Source organism: Gymnoscopelus microlampas, assembly GCF_963454915.1.
Source record: "Gymnoscopelus microlampas genome assembly, chromosome: 21".
Taxonomy (NCBI): Eukaryota; Metazoa; Chordata; class Actinopteri; order Myctophiformes; family Myctophidae; genus Gymnoscopelus; species Gymnoscopelus microlampas.
Window position 1 is genome coordinate 1,319,608 of NC_139958.1, and position 14,739 is coordinate 1,334,346.

General features: G+C 41.3%; 1 protein-coding gene across 1 annotated transcript in view; it reads left to right on the forward strand.

The window, feature by feature from the left end:
- lmbrd2b (LMBR1 domain containing 2b) overlaps positions 1-14,739 on the forward strand; it is a 35,416-nt gene that overhangs the window by 1,830 nt on the left and 18,847 nt on the right. Inside the window, exons 2-10 of the mRNA XM_084046117.1 lie at positions 1,918-2,099; positions 3,849-3,958; positions 4,092-4,190; positions 5,055-5,222; positions 6,463-6,673; positions 7,201-7,275; positions 7,686-7,799; positions 8,992-9,175; positions 10,942-11,123. Coding sequence (XP_083902243.1) covers positions 1,926-2,099; positions 3,849-3,958; positions 4,092-4,190; positions 5,055-5,222; positions 6,463-6,673; positions 7,201-7,275; positions 7,686-7,799; positions 8,992-9,175; positions 10,942-11,123 — 1,317 coding nt within the window. The 5' untranslated portion in view covers positions 1,918-1,925. The remainder of the gene's footprint in view (positions 1-1,917; positions 2,100-3,848; positions 3,959-4,091; positions 4,191-5,054; positions 5,223-6,462; positions 6,674-7,200; positions 7,276-7,685; positions 7,800-8,991; positions 9,176-10,941; positions 11,124-14,739) is intronic.

Genomic DNA, 14,739 nt, shown 5'->3' on the forward strand with positions numbered 1-14,739 from the left:
AAAGAAAGAAAGAAAGCAAATAAGAACACCATTAATATTTACTACTGCATCAAAACTAATCAACAAACTATATATAAAACAAGCTGTATGTATGTATCCTAGATGTTCAGGTTATTGCCTATTATTATGGTTATTTCCTATTATTTGCCTATTATTGCCTAGTATATGTTGTTGTCTATTACCACACACTTCCTATGGACGTGTGTGGTAATAGGGCCGTGCTGGTAGACATTCATTCTGATTGGTTTAGATGGACTTTCTTTGGCAGAGACCGTCTGTTCTGCTTCTGTGTTGTGTTATATATCACATTAATGTTATATATCACAATAATATTAGGCAATATTAGGTGTACGTGCACACACACACACGCACGCACGCACGCACGCACGCACGCACGCACGCACGCACACACACACACACACACACACACACACACACACACACACACACACACACACACACACACACACACACACACACACACACACACACACACACACACACACACACACACACACACAGCAATAAGTACTGTGTGGCTGGGTGGCTTCCCTCTCGATCTCTGATGTCATGTTGATGATGTCATACTGATGACGTCATATACTGATGACGTCATACTGATGCTGTGAGTCCAGTGATGTAGTCTAGTCTCTAGAGATCATTGATTCTAAACCTTTTTCATTTCATAAGGACCCTTATGCATTAGAACACAGACCCCCCCCCCCTTTTGGTTCACTGTCACAGACCTGTAAGGGTCCATTTGGTTCCATTTGTACACTCTCAGAGTTACAGACCTGTAAGGGTCCATTTGGTTCCATTTGTACACTCTCAGAGTTACTATCAATTCTGGGGGATTCTACAAATGTCTTCTAAATCCTAACAGTTTTTTTGTTGAAAAAACTTATGTTGCTATAATATCAGTGTTTCTCAAATGCCCCCCCCCCCCCCCCTCCACCCTGGGTGCAGTGGGTGTCGTCTATTGTTCAAATTAAGTATTGCACCTGGACCCCCCCCCTTAGCCCCTACCCCCTATTTAGCATGTGAAGCAGAACGATGAGAGTCAATGTGTGTCGGGGGGTTTGGGGGGGTTTGGGTTGGTGGGTGGGGGGGGTGGGGGGGGCGTCCGGGGGTTGGCGCACTTGGCGGTTGGGGGGTCGGTCGGGGGGTTGAGAACCAGTGCACTACAGGTTCCCATAGTTTAGCTATGAGACACTTGATGGTGTCTCCCTTGGAATAGAGATCATGGTGTTATTAATAACTATATTTATGTATATATTACAGGTATAAATCATAGAGATAGTAGTGGTATTAATAAGTATATTTATGTATATATTACAGGTATAAATCATAGAGATAGTAGTGGTATTAATAAGTATATTTATGTATATATTACAGGTATAAATATGAGCGGGGCGGCTCTAGCCATAGAGATAGTGGTATTAATAAGTATATTTATGTGTATATTAACAGGTATAAATATGAGCGGGGCGGCTCTAGCCATAGAGATAGTGGTATTAATAAGTATATTTATGTATATATTACAGGTATAAATATGAGCGGGGCGGCTCTAGCCATAGAGATAGTGGTATTAATAAGTATATTTATGTATATATTACAGGTATAAATATGAGCGGGGCGGCTCTAGCCATAGAGATAGTGGTATTAATAAGTATATTTATGTATATATTACAGGTATAAATATGAGCGGGGCGGCTCTAGCCATAGAGATAGTGGTATTAATAAGTATATTTATTTATATATTAACAGGTATAAATATGAGCGGGGCGGCTCTAGCCATAGAGATAGTGGTATTAATAAGTATATTTATTTATATATTAACAGGTATAAATATGAGCGGGGCGGCTCTAGCCATAGAGATAGTGGTATTAATAAGTATATTTATGTGTATATTAACAGGTATAAATATGAGCGGGGCGGCTCTAGCCATAGAGATAGTGGTGGTGTTCTTCCTGGCTCTGTTCCTGCTGCATCGCTATGGAGACTTTAAGAAACAACAGAGGATGGTTCTGTTCGGCACGCTGCTGGCCTGGTACCTCTGCTTCCTCATCGTCTTCATCCTGCCTCTGGACGTCAGCACGGTACGCACACACACACACACGCACACGCACGCACGCACGCACGCACGCACGCACGCACACACACACACACACACACACACATACACACACACAGTGGCGTGCACAGACATTTTGAGGGGCAGGTGCTCAAGTAAATTATCCTTTTTTTTGTTGACTTGGTCTGCTCTTTTTTCCCTCTACACCTATACCTCTTTGCCAAAAATAGCAGATCTACAAGCTCACAACGCCTCGCAGCGCGAGGCGTTGTGGGCTTGTAGATCTGCTATTTTCGGCTAAAGTTCTCCTCAGAAAAGGGATGCTAGGTTTCGGTAAAAAGAAAAATCACATCACATAAAGATTTGTCGGACCCCCTGTAGTAACTCTGAGGACCCCCTAGGGGTCCCGGACCCCGTGTTGAAGACCCCTGCTGTGCCCTTTTTTCAAAAGGGCACTTCTGGTCAAGAGGGCAAAGGGCAGGTGCTGTAGCACCACCTAGAGTCTATTTGTGCACGTCCCTGCACACACACACACACACACACACACGTGCGCGCGCGCGCACGCACACATTTGAAATATGTATTTATGTCCACATAAACAGAAGTACATGTATAAAGGACATAAACACTGCCAGTTCAGTCAGATAAAGGGGAAACAGTCAGTTACAAAGTGCATATAAAGCAGAGAAATGTTACATACAAACAAAAATATGTCATACTTGTGGAACACAGCGAACAACAATCATGGGTAAAGGACACAACGCCTCCTCCACATTGAGCGGCTTCCTATAAGAGCTGATATTGAGCAGTACCTTGCTAATGGTTTAGCCCTCCTTTTGGAGAGGCCGGCCATTTGAAGGCCCCTCACAACCAACTTGTGCCCTATAGACTACCAAAGATAAAAAACCAAAATCTGTAGCCTAGCTGAGAGATGGTCTGCTCTAGCTGATGATATTTTAGCACTTTGGTTAGGAAGGCTTCCTCTAAGCTGTAATCAAAAGTACAGCCGACCTACAGAATGAACACCTCCCTATGGTTCTCATTAACAACAATGACAATGTGTGTGTTTTAGTGATTTAGATGTTGAAGTTGATTCACAGCAGGAGGAGGAGTCACACCCTGCTCTGAATCTAATTAGTTAGACTCAGACGACCCCTCCCTTTCATATGGAATAAGAGATTTCTTCTTTACTGTAAACTGTTGTCATTTATGTGTCTGTCTGTCTGTCTGTCTGTCTGTCTGTCTGTCTGTCTGTCTGTCTGTCTGTCTGTCTGTCTGTCTGACAGTTTGTTAATGATCTGCATAGAGCACATGTTTAAATGTTCAATACAGATTAGGGCTGCACAATAGTTATCGCATCGTTATCTCGATATGAACATGCGGGATATATATGCGCGTGTCAGATTGCTCATAACTCCTCCTTCCTGCTTCATAGAGCTAGCCCTGCACTCACCTTCCACTAGGCGTTGTCTGAAATGTCTTGGCTATAGACCAATCCACAGACGCGCTGCGTGTAGCTGCCTGTAGGCGGCCATTGCTGTGGTGTCCCGTCCGTGGAGCGTTGACACCACAGCAATGGCTGCGCGCAGGGCAGCGCTCTGTGGATTTGTGTATAGAAAAGTCGTTTTTTTTGTTTTAAAGTGAAATATTTTAACTCTGATCTGTTGCTTCTGGGGGGTCCCTGGAACAACATATTTTGAGATGGGGGTCCGTGGCCAATTACATATCATTTTGTGTGTGTGTGTGTGTGTGTGTGTGTGTGTGCTTCCTGCAGACCATCTATAATCAGTGTAAAGAGGACAGGAGACACGCCTCTCTTCTCACCGTCAGCCCGCCGTTGTCCAATCAGACGACGGGAAACTCCTCTGTCCTGCCCACTAAAAGGTTTGCATGACTCCTCCTACCTCCTGTCTATAGTTTATATCTATATGAGATTATGCCTTCTATAACTGTTTTACATCTCATTAAAGGATTAGTTCACCCCCAAAATGACCTTTTTGCCATGTCTCTGTCACAGTGTCCCAAAGCCTTGCTACAAACCATGGAGTTACATTCCTGATGGCATCATGCCCGTCTTCTGGAGGGTCGTTTACTGGACCTCTCAATGTCTGACATGGTGAGTTATTATATTATTATATATGAGTTATTACATAATGTCTGACTGCATCGTCTATTTCTCGCTTCAAATGTTTCCAAAAACATTGTAGAGGGCAACGTTTAGCTGTAAATGACATGGTGTGTGTGTTTACATGGCTGTCAGGTTGGATAAAGCATAAAACCAAGCAGCACTGGTTGATATGAGCAGGTGCTCTGAGTGTTTGATTAGACAGGTTGATATGAGCAGGTGTTCTGAAAGTATTTTTAGCGGCGCTAGAGCGGATCCTGCTCTATACCTGACTTTGTCCGTGTTCACCGTCAACGTTCTGATTGGTCAGACCCGTCAACGTTCTGATTGGTCAGACCCGTCAACGTTCTGATTGGTCATACCCGTCAACGTTCTGATTGGTCAGACCCGTCAACAAAGTGATTGGTCAGACCCGTCAACAAAGTGATTGGTCAGACCCGTCAACAAAGTGATTGGTCAAGCTTCACGTGACACATGGCTATAAACACATTATAAACACATATCGATGACATAATGTATCAAAGGCGCCGCTACTGTGATTTTTTAATTTACAAACAAACTGTACTATAAAAACATTTCAAATATTACCTAAGAAAGAGGCAAACATGTTGAAAATAGCTTATCTACATGCTTGCGACACGAGGCCTTGTGAGCTTGTAGATCAGCTATTTTCACAATTTTGATCCGTGGAATCGAGTCAAACTAAATGTAATGCCTCAACTCCTACAATCCAAGTGCTTGTCAGGGTGGGGGGTCCCCAGTTCAAATAGGATTATTTGGGGGGTCCCCAGTTCAAATAGGATTATTTGGGGGTAGAGACTAAATGAACTGTGGTGTGATGTGTGTTTCCTCCAGGCTGCTGCTGCCCTTCATGCAGTCCTACGCTCGCTCCGGAGGTTTCTCCATCACCGGGAAGATCAAGACGGCGCTGATAGAGAACGCCATCTACTACGGAACCTACCTGCTGATCTTTGGCTCTCTGCTCATCTACGTGGCCATCCACCCTGAGTGGCAGCTGTCATGGTCAGTGTGTGAAATGTGAATATTAGAGATGTGCGGATGGCCTCTCACGTCACCCGAATCCGCATGTACAAATTAATTACCCGCCCGTTATCCAACCGCAATAATTATATTATCCAATTTAAATATCTGCACCAACCGTTTTTCCCGTATGTCAAAATATTATTATTTTCTGGTATTCCCCGCTAGTTTTTTTTTGTCGGTGCGTCTTTTCTTTTTTTTAAACCGGTGCTGCGCTGAACAAACAGAGCGCACTGGTCTGCTGCGCTCAACATACAGACTCCGTGCAGCATCCAACATACAGGCATCCAACATAGATGCGGCATCCAACATACAGAGCGCACTGCTCTGCTGCGCTGTTCAGCAGCACCGGTTTAAAAAAAAGAAAAAAGACGCCATGGGCTAAATCAATGCATTTTGTGATCGCATCGCACAGAGGCTGCTCTACACACTCACACAGACACAAGCACGCAGAGATTTAGCTATTTTATGGATAGATATATTAGATGTCATTCATTTATTTACCGCAATATTTCACCCGCGGTTTATCCGATATTAATTCATAATTATATTTGATTGACCCGAATCCACCCAAACCGCGGTTAACTGCGGCAACCGCGGCTAAAACCGCGATCCGCGCATCTCTAGTGAATATGTAAGCTTTGAGCTTCAGCCTTTTCCATCAATCAACATGAACTATTGATTACAGTGTGGTACGTTTTCTGTCATTGTTGATGTGGATCGAAATAAACTAAACTAAACTGAAACTAAACTTGTGTGTGAGGTGCAAATAAAAAACAACGTAATACTTCCTATGAGGTTAATATGAGCATCAAAGCAATATTTTAAATAGTTTTAATTAGCATATGCGTGCCATACGTTCCATAGACCAGTGGTTCTCAAACTTTTTCATGTCAAGGACCCCCAAATTGACACTTATTAGCCCGCGGACCCCCATTTCAAAAGATAAGCCAGGGACCCCAATAAGAGAAGGTTTTTATGGCTCTCTAGCAGTGATTCTCAACCATTTTAATTTCAAGGACCCCCAGTTTAACATGCATTAGAGGCTACGGACCCCCATTTAATGGCATTTCCATCTCTCGGACCCCAATTTATATTGTAAACTCAATGTTAACTTAACTCTGAGAGTGTACAAATGGAACCAAATGGACCTGTTAGGGTCCATTTGGTTCCATTTGTACACGGTCTGTGTTGTGTTGTTAAACACAGTGAGTTGTTACAGGTATGAGCTGCAGACGGTGGGCATCACAGCGGCCAACACCTGGGGTCTGTTCCTGTTGGTGTTGCTGCTGGGCTACGGCCTGGTGGAGATCCCTCGCTCCTACTGGAACTCCTCCAGGAGAGGACACCTCCTCATCAAGACATACTTCAAGGCCGCCAAGCTGATGACGGAGAAGGCCGACGCTGAGGAGACCCTGGAGGATGTGATGGAGGTGAGGAGAACCTAGAACCACACTTTACATCTATACAGAGGAGAACCTAGAACCACACTTTACTTTACATCTATACAGAGGAGAACCTAGAACCACACTTTACATCTATACAGAGGAGAACCTAGAACCACACTTTACATCTATACAGAGGAGAACCTAGAACCACACTTTACATCTATACAGAGGAGAACCTAGAACCACACTTTACATCTATACAGAGGAGAACCTAGAACCACACTTTACATCTATACAGAGGAGAACCTAGAACCACACTTTACATCTATACAGAGGAGAACCTAGAACCACACTTTACTTGACCATACACCATGTGGCAGGGAAAGCTGGGCCCTACTGTAATAGCATTAAGCATGTATTTATAATAGTTATTTTAAGATTAAAGATGATTTGAAGTGGTCAAACTAGCAACAGAATGCATGTTCAGAATCATCTTCATGAAACCCTCATGCTCTCTGATGTCTCATACAAGTCAAAAGAACATCTGAGCCCATGTTTGTGTTCTCTTCCAGGAAGTGAGAAAGATCAGTGAATCCATCAAGTATAATCACCCACTGAGGAAGTACATCGACACCATTCTGAAAAAGGTACGTGCAAAAACAATAGATATAATTTAACCCATTGAAGCCTGAGGTTCCGATTCTACAAATGTCTTCCAAATCCACAACAGTTTTCTGAAAAACCTATGTTTCTATATCAGTGGTGCTCAAACATTTTTATGCCAAGGACCCCCAAAATGATATTTTGGGGATGATATTTGGCCGCGGACCCCCATCTCCCAAAAGAATTGTTCCAGGGACCCCCAGAAGCAAAGATTTGCTTGTATATCTGCTATTTTTGAATAGCTAAAGTGTAAAATAATGCTTTTTAGCTCAAATGAAAATGTGACACAGATGCTTCTTCAGGTATTAATGGGCTAAAAAAAACACAACACCCTCACCATAACACACGATGATTCAGGCTGATGGTAATCTAGTGGTGTCCTGCTGCCCCCTAGTGTCCAGTGGACTACCAGGAGAAGATGGGGAGGAACATGGACGACTATGAGGACTTTGATGACAAACACAACACCTACCCCAGTGAGAAGAGCCTGGTCAAACTACACAAACAGGTACATTAAACTACCCCAGTGAGAAGAGCCTGGTCAAACTACACAAACAGGTACATCAAACCAGTGGTTCTCAAACTTTTTCATATCAAGGACCCCCAAATTGACTCTTATTTGCCCACGGACCCCCATTTCAAAAGATAAGCCAGGGACCCCCATAAGAGAAGATTTTCACGGCTCTCTACCAGTGATTCTCAACCATTTTAATTTCAAGGACCCCCAGTTTGACATGCATTAGGGCTACGGACCCCCATTTAATGGCATTTCTAGCCCTGGGACCCCAATTTGTATTGTAAAATCAATGTTAATGTAACTGAGAGTGTACAAATGGAACCAAATGGACCCGTTAGGGTCCATTTGGTTCCATTTGTACACTCTCAGAGTTACAGACATACTATAAGGGTCCATATGGTGCCTATCCATCATTTAGCTGGGGACCCCCTGGAACCCCCGCAAGTACCCCTGGGGGTCCCCGGACCCCACTTTGAGAACCAATGCATTAAACTACCCCAGTGAGAAGAATCTGGTCAATCAACACAAACATGGGAGCAGTCGGTAGCGCTGTCGCCTCACAGCTAGAAGGTCCTGGGTCGATTCCCGCCGGGGACGCTATACCCTAGGTGGGGTTGGTGAAAGGGCCTACTCTGTGTGGAGTTTGCATGTTCTCCCCGTGTCTCCTAGGGTAGTTAATACCCTCACAAAAACATGCAGTAATCCTGGTCACTATACTGCCTCCCCCTGGTCAGCCGGGGCGCCTGATGGAGGAGAAGGGAACTGGTTGGAATAACGTGTTCCTTCCACGCGCTACGTCCTACCGGGGGAAACTCCCCCCTGTCAGGTGACAAGAAGGCCAGTTGGCTCTCATGCATTGAAGGAGGCATGAGCTCGGCCCTGGGCTCCCTAGGCTGGTGGGGGGAGTGTAGCGCCCAGGATCACTTAGAAAATTGTAATGATCAATTGTGTGTGTGTGTGTTTGTGTGTGTGTGTGTGTGGGTGTCTGTCTGTCTGTCTGTGTGTGTGTGTGTGTGTGTGTGTGTGTGTGTGTGTGTGTGTGTGTGTGTGTGTGTGTGTGTGTGTGTGTGTGTGTGTGTGTGTGTGTGTGTGTGTGTGTGTGTGTGTGTGTGTGTGTGTGTGTGTGTGTGTGTGTGTGTGTGTGTGTGTGTGTGTGTGTGTGTGCGTGTGTGTGTGTGTGTAGGTGATCTATGCGGTGCAGAGACACAACAGGACGAGGGTCCAGTGGCAGATCCTTCTCCAGCAGGCCATCCACCTGGAGGATGTGGTCAAGAACGAGACTAGCTCCTCCCACCTGTTCGTCCACAGCTTCCCCGAGGCCGAGCCTGCTGGCTGGTTCAGCAGATACCTCTACACTCCTACTGTAGGTCAGTATATACCTCTACACTCCTACTGTAGGTCAGTATATACCTCTACACTCCTACTGTAGGTCAGTATATACCTCTACACTCCTACTGTAGGTCAGTATATACCTCTACACTCCTACTGTAGGTCAGTATATACCTCTACACTCCTACTGTAGGTCAGTATATACCTCTACACTCCTACTGTAGGTCAGTATATACCTCTATACTCCTACTGTAGGTCAGTATATACCTCTACACTCCTACTGTAGGTCAGTATATACCTCTACACTCCTACTGTAGGTCAGTATATACCTCTACACTCCTACTGTAGGTCAGTATATACCTCTACACTCCTACTGTAGGTCAGTATATACCTCTACACTCCTACTGTAGGTCAGTATATACCTCTACACTCCTACTGTAGGTCAGTATATACCTCTATACACTCCTACTGTAGGTCAGTATATACCTCTACACTCCTACTGTAGGTCAGTATATACCTCTACACTCCTACTGTAGGTCAGTATATACCTCTATACACTCCTACTGTAGGTCAGTATATACCTCTACACTCCTACTGTAGGTCAGTATATACCTCTACACTCCTACTGTAGGTCAGTATATACCTCTACACTCCTACTGTAGGTCAGTATATACCTCTATACACTCCTACTGTAGGTCAGTATATACCTCTACACTCCTACTGTAGGTCAGTATATACCTCTACACTCCTACTGTAGGTCAGTATATACCTCTACACTCCTACTGTAGGTCAGTATATACCTCTACACTCCTACTGTAGGTCAGTATATACCTCTACACTCCTACTGTAGGTCAGTATATACCTCTACACTCCTACTGTAGGTCAGTATATACCTCTACACTCCTACTGTAGGTCAGTATATACCTCTACACTCCTACTGTAGGTCAGTATATACCTCTACACTCCTACTGTAGGTCAGTATATACCCATACACCATTGGTTCTCAAAGTGGGGTCCGGGGACCCCCAGGGGTACTTGAGGGGGTTCCAGGGGGTCACATTAAGACTACTCACTGTATACTATCACATTAACCCATTGAGACCTGAAGCCGATTCTACATGTCTCCTAAATCCCAACAGTTTTCTAAAAAACGTATGTTTCTATATCAGTGGTGCTCAATCTTTTTCATGTCAAGGACCCCCAACATTATACTTATTTGGCCGCGGACCCCCATCAAAATATTTTGTTCCAGGGACCCCCCAGAGGCAACGATTTGAGTTAAAAATGTTCGCTTAAAAAATGTATATATATATTCAAAGATTTGCACACATTTTCACAATTTTTCAAAAATAGCAGATCCGAGTGCCGCGCTACGAGCTTGTATATCTGCTATTTTTGAATAGCCCAAAGTGTAAAATAATGCTTTTTAGCTCAAATCTAAAAATGACACAGTTCCAGGTCTTAATGGGTTAAGGCAGAAAAAGACAAAAAAAAAGAATGACAGTGCCAGTGCCTTGCTCACTGGTTCTATGTTCTATGGGGTTTCAGAATGGTACAGCAAGTGCCTTGCTCACTGGTTCTATGTTCTTTGGGTTTCAGAATGGTACAGCAAGTGCCTTGCTCACTGGTTCTATGTTCTTTGGGTTTCAGAATGGTACTGGCAGTGCCTTGCTCACTGGTTCTATGTTCTATGGGGTTTCAGAATGGTACAGCAAGTGCCTTGCTCACTGGTTCTATGTTCTATGGGTTTCAGAATGGTACAGCAAGTGCCTTGCTCACTGGTTCTATGTTCTATGGGTTTCAGAATGGTACTGGCAGTGCCTGCTGAAGCAGTGGTTCCACAGGCTGCTGTCGGTGGTTCTCACCATGTTCTCCGTGGCCGTGGTTTGGTCTGAATGCACCTTCTTCAGCACCCGGCCCGTCCTGTCCCTGTTCGCCGTGTTCATCCAGCTGGCTGAGAGGGACTACAACTACCTGTACATAGAGGTCAGAGGTCACCCACCTCAAATAATAGTATAGTAATCATTACTATAGAGTGTTTGTTCAGTAACACAAAATACATTTTCCTAACCAGGTAAAACCAAGCACAACAGTGTTTTTTAATAACTTTATCATGGCTATATTCTACATAGAGAAGGGCTTTATCATGACTATATTCTACATAGAGAAGAGGTATTTATCATGGCTATATTCTACATAGAGAAGAGCTTTATCATGACTATATTCTACATAGAGAAGAGGTATTTATCATGACTATATTCTACATAGAGAAGGGGTATTTATCATGACTATATTCTACATAGAGAAGGGGTATTTATCATGACTATATTCTACATAGAGAAGGGCTTTATCATGACTATATTCTACATAGAGAAGAGGTATTTATCATGACTATATTCTACATAGAGAAGGGGTATTTATCATGACTATATTCTACATAGAGAAGGGGTATTTATCATGACTATATTCTACATAGAGAAGGGCTTTATCATGACTATATTCTACATAGAGAAGGGCTTTATCATGACTATATTCTACATAGAGAAGGGGTATTTATCATGACTATATTCTACATAGAGAAGGGCTTTATCATGACTATATTCTACATAGAGAAGGGCTTTATCATGACTATATTCTACATAGAGAAGAGCTTTATCATGACTATATTCTACATAGAGAAGGGCTTTATCATGACTATATTCTACATAGAGAAGAGGTATTTATCATGACTATATTCTACATAGAGAAGGGCTTTATCATGACTATATTCTACATAGAGAAGGGCTTTATCATGACTATATTCTACATAGAGAAGGGGTATTTATCATGACTATATTCTACATAGAGAAGGGGTATTTATCATGACTATATTCTACATAGAGAAGGGGTATTTATCATGACTATATTCTACATAGAGAAGGGGTATTTATCATGACTATATTCTACATAGAGAAGAGGTATTTATCATGACTATATTCTACATAGAGAAGGGGTATTTATCATGACTATATTCTACATAGAGAAGGGGTATTTATCATGACTATATTCTACATAGAGAAGGGGTATTTATCATGACTATATTCTACATAGAGAAGGGCTTTATCATGACTATATTCTACATAGAGAAGGGGTATTTATCATGACTATATTCTACATAGAGAAGGGCTTTATCATGACTATATTCTACATAGAGAAGGGGTATTTATCATGACTATATTCTACATAGAGAAGGGGTATTTATCATGGCTATATTCTACATAGAGAAGAGGTATTTATCATGACTATATTCTACATAGAGAAGGGGTATTTATCATGACTATATTCTACATAGAGAAGGGGTATTTATCATGGCTATATTCTACATAGAGAAGGGGTATTTATCATGACTATATTCTACATAGAGAAGAGGTATTTATCATGGCTATATTCTACATAGAGAAGGGGTGTTTATCATGGCTATATTCTACATAGAGAAGGGGTATTTATCATGGCTATATTCTACATAGAGAAGGGCTTTATCATGACTATATTCTACATAGAGAAGGGGTATTTATCATGGCTATATTCTACATAGAGAAGGGGTATTTATCATGACTATATTCTACATAGAGAAGGGGTATTTATCATGACTATATTCCACATAGAGAAGGGCTTTATCATGACTATATTCTACATAGAGAAGGGCTTTATCATGGCTATATTCTACATAGAGAAGGGGTATTTATCATGACTATATTCTACATAGAGAAGGGCTTTATCATGACTATATTCTACATAGAGAAGGGCTTTATCATGACTATATTCTACATAGAGAAGAGGTATTTATCATGACTATATTCTACATAGAGAAGGGCTTTATCATGACTATATTCTACATAGAGAAGGGCTTTATCATGACTATATTCTACATAGAGAAGAGGTATTTATCATGACTATATTCTACATAGAGAAGAGGTATTTATCATGACTATATTCTACATAGAGAAGAGGTATTTATCATGACTATATTCTACATAGAGAAGGGCTTTATCATGGCTATATTCTACATAGAGAAGGGCTTTATCATGACTATATTCTACATAGAGAAGGGCTTTATCATGACTATATTCTACATAGAGAAGGGCTTTATCATGACTATATTCTACATAGAGAAGGGCTTTATCATGACTATATTCTACATAGAGAAGAGGTATTTATCATGACTATATTCTACATAGAGAAGGGCTTTATCATGACTATATTCTACATAGAGAAGGGCTTTATCATGACTATATTCTACATAGAGAAGAGGTATTTATCATGACTATATTCTACATAGAGAAGAGGTATTTATCATGACTATATTCTACATAGAGAAGGGGTATTTATCATGACTATATTCTACATAGAGAAGGGCTTTATCATGACTATATTCTACATAGAGAAGGGCTTTATCATGACTATATTCTACAGAGAAGGGCTTTATCATGACTATATTCTACATAGAGAAGGGCTTTATCATGGCTATATTCTACATAGAGAAGGGGTATTTATCATGACTATATTCTACATAGAGAAGAGCTTTATCATGACTATATTCTACATAGAGAAGAGGTATTTATCATGACTATATTCTACATAGAGAAGAGGTATTTATCATGACTATATTCTACATAGAGAAGAGGTATTTATCATGACTATATTCTACATAGAGAAGGGGTATTTATCATGACTATATTCTACATAGAGAAGGGGTATTTATCATGACTATATTCTATGTAGAGAAGAGGTATTTATCATGACTATATTCTACATAGAGAAGAGGTATTTATCATGACTATATTCTACATAGAGAAGGGGTATTTATCATGACTATATTCTATGTAGAGAAGAGGTATTTATCATGACTATATTCTACATAGAGAAGAGGTATTTATCATGACTATATTCTACATAGAGAAGAGGTATTTATCATGACTATATTCTACATAGAGAAGGGCTTTATCATGGCTATATTCTACATAGAGAAGAGGTATTTATCATGACTATATTCTACATAGAGAAGAGGTATTTATCATGACTATATTCTACATAGAGAAGAGGTATTTATCATGACTATATTCTACATAGAGAAGAGGTATTTATCATGACTATATTCTACATAGAGAAGAGGTATTTATCATGACTATATTCCACATAGAGAAGAGGTATTTATCATGACTATATTCTACATAGAAAAGGGCTTTATCATGACTTTATTCTACATAGAGAAGAGGTATTTATCATGACTATATTCTACATAGAGAAGAGGTATTTATCATGACTATATTCTACATAGAGAAGGGCTTTATCATGACTATATTCTACATAGAGAAGGGCTTTATCATGACTATATTCTACATAGAGAAGGGGTATTTATCATGACTATATTCTACATAGAGAAGGGCTTTATCATGACTATATTCTACATAGAGAAGGGCTTTATCATGACTATATTCTACATAGAGTAGGGGTATTTATCATGGCTATAAGAAGGGGTATCTGAAGTGTTAGTGTCATTATTAGGATGTTGAGTCTGCTAAACTAGTATAATTAATTCAGCGATACCATTGCTTTCCACCAG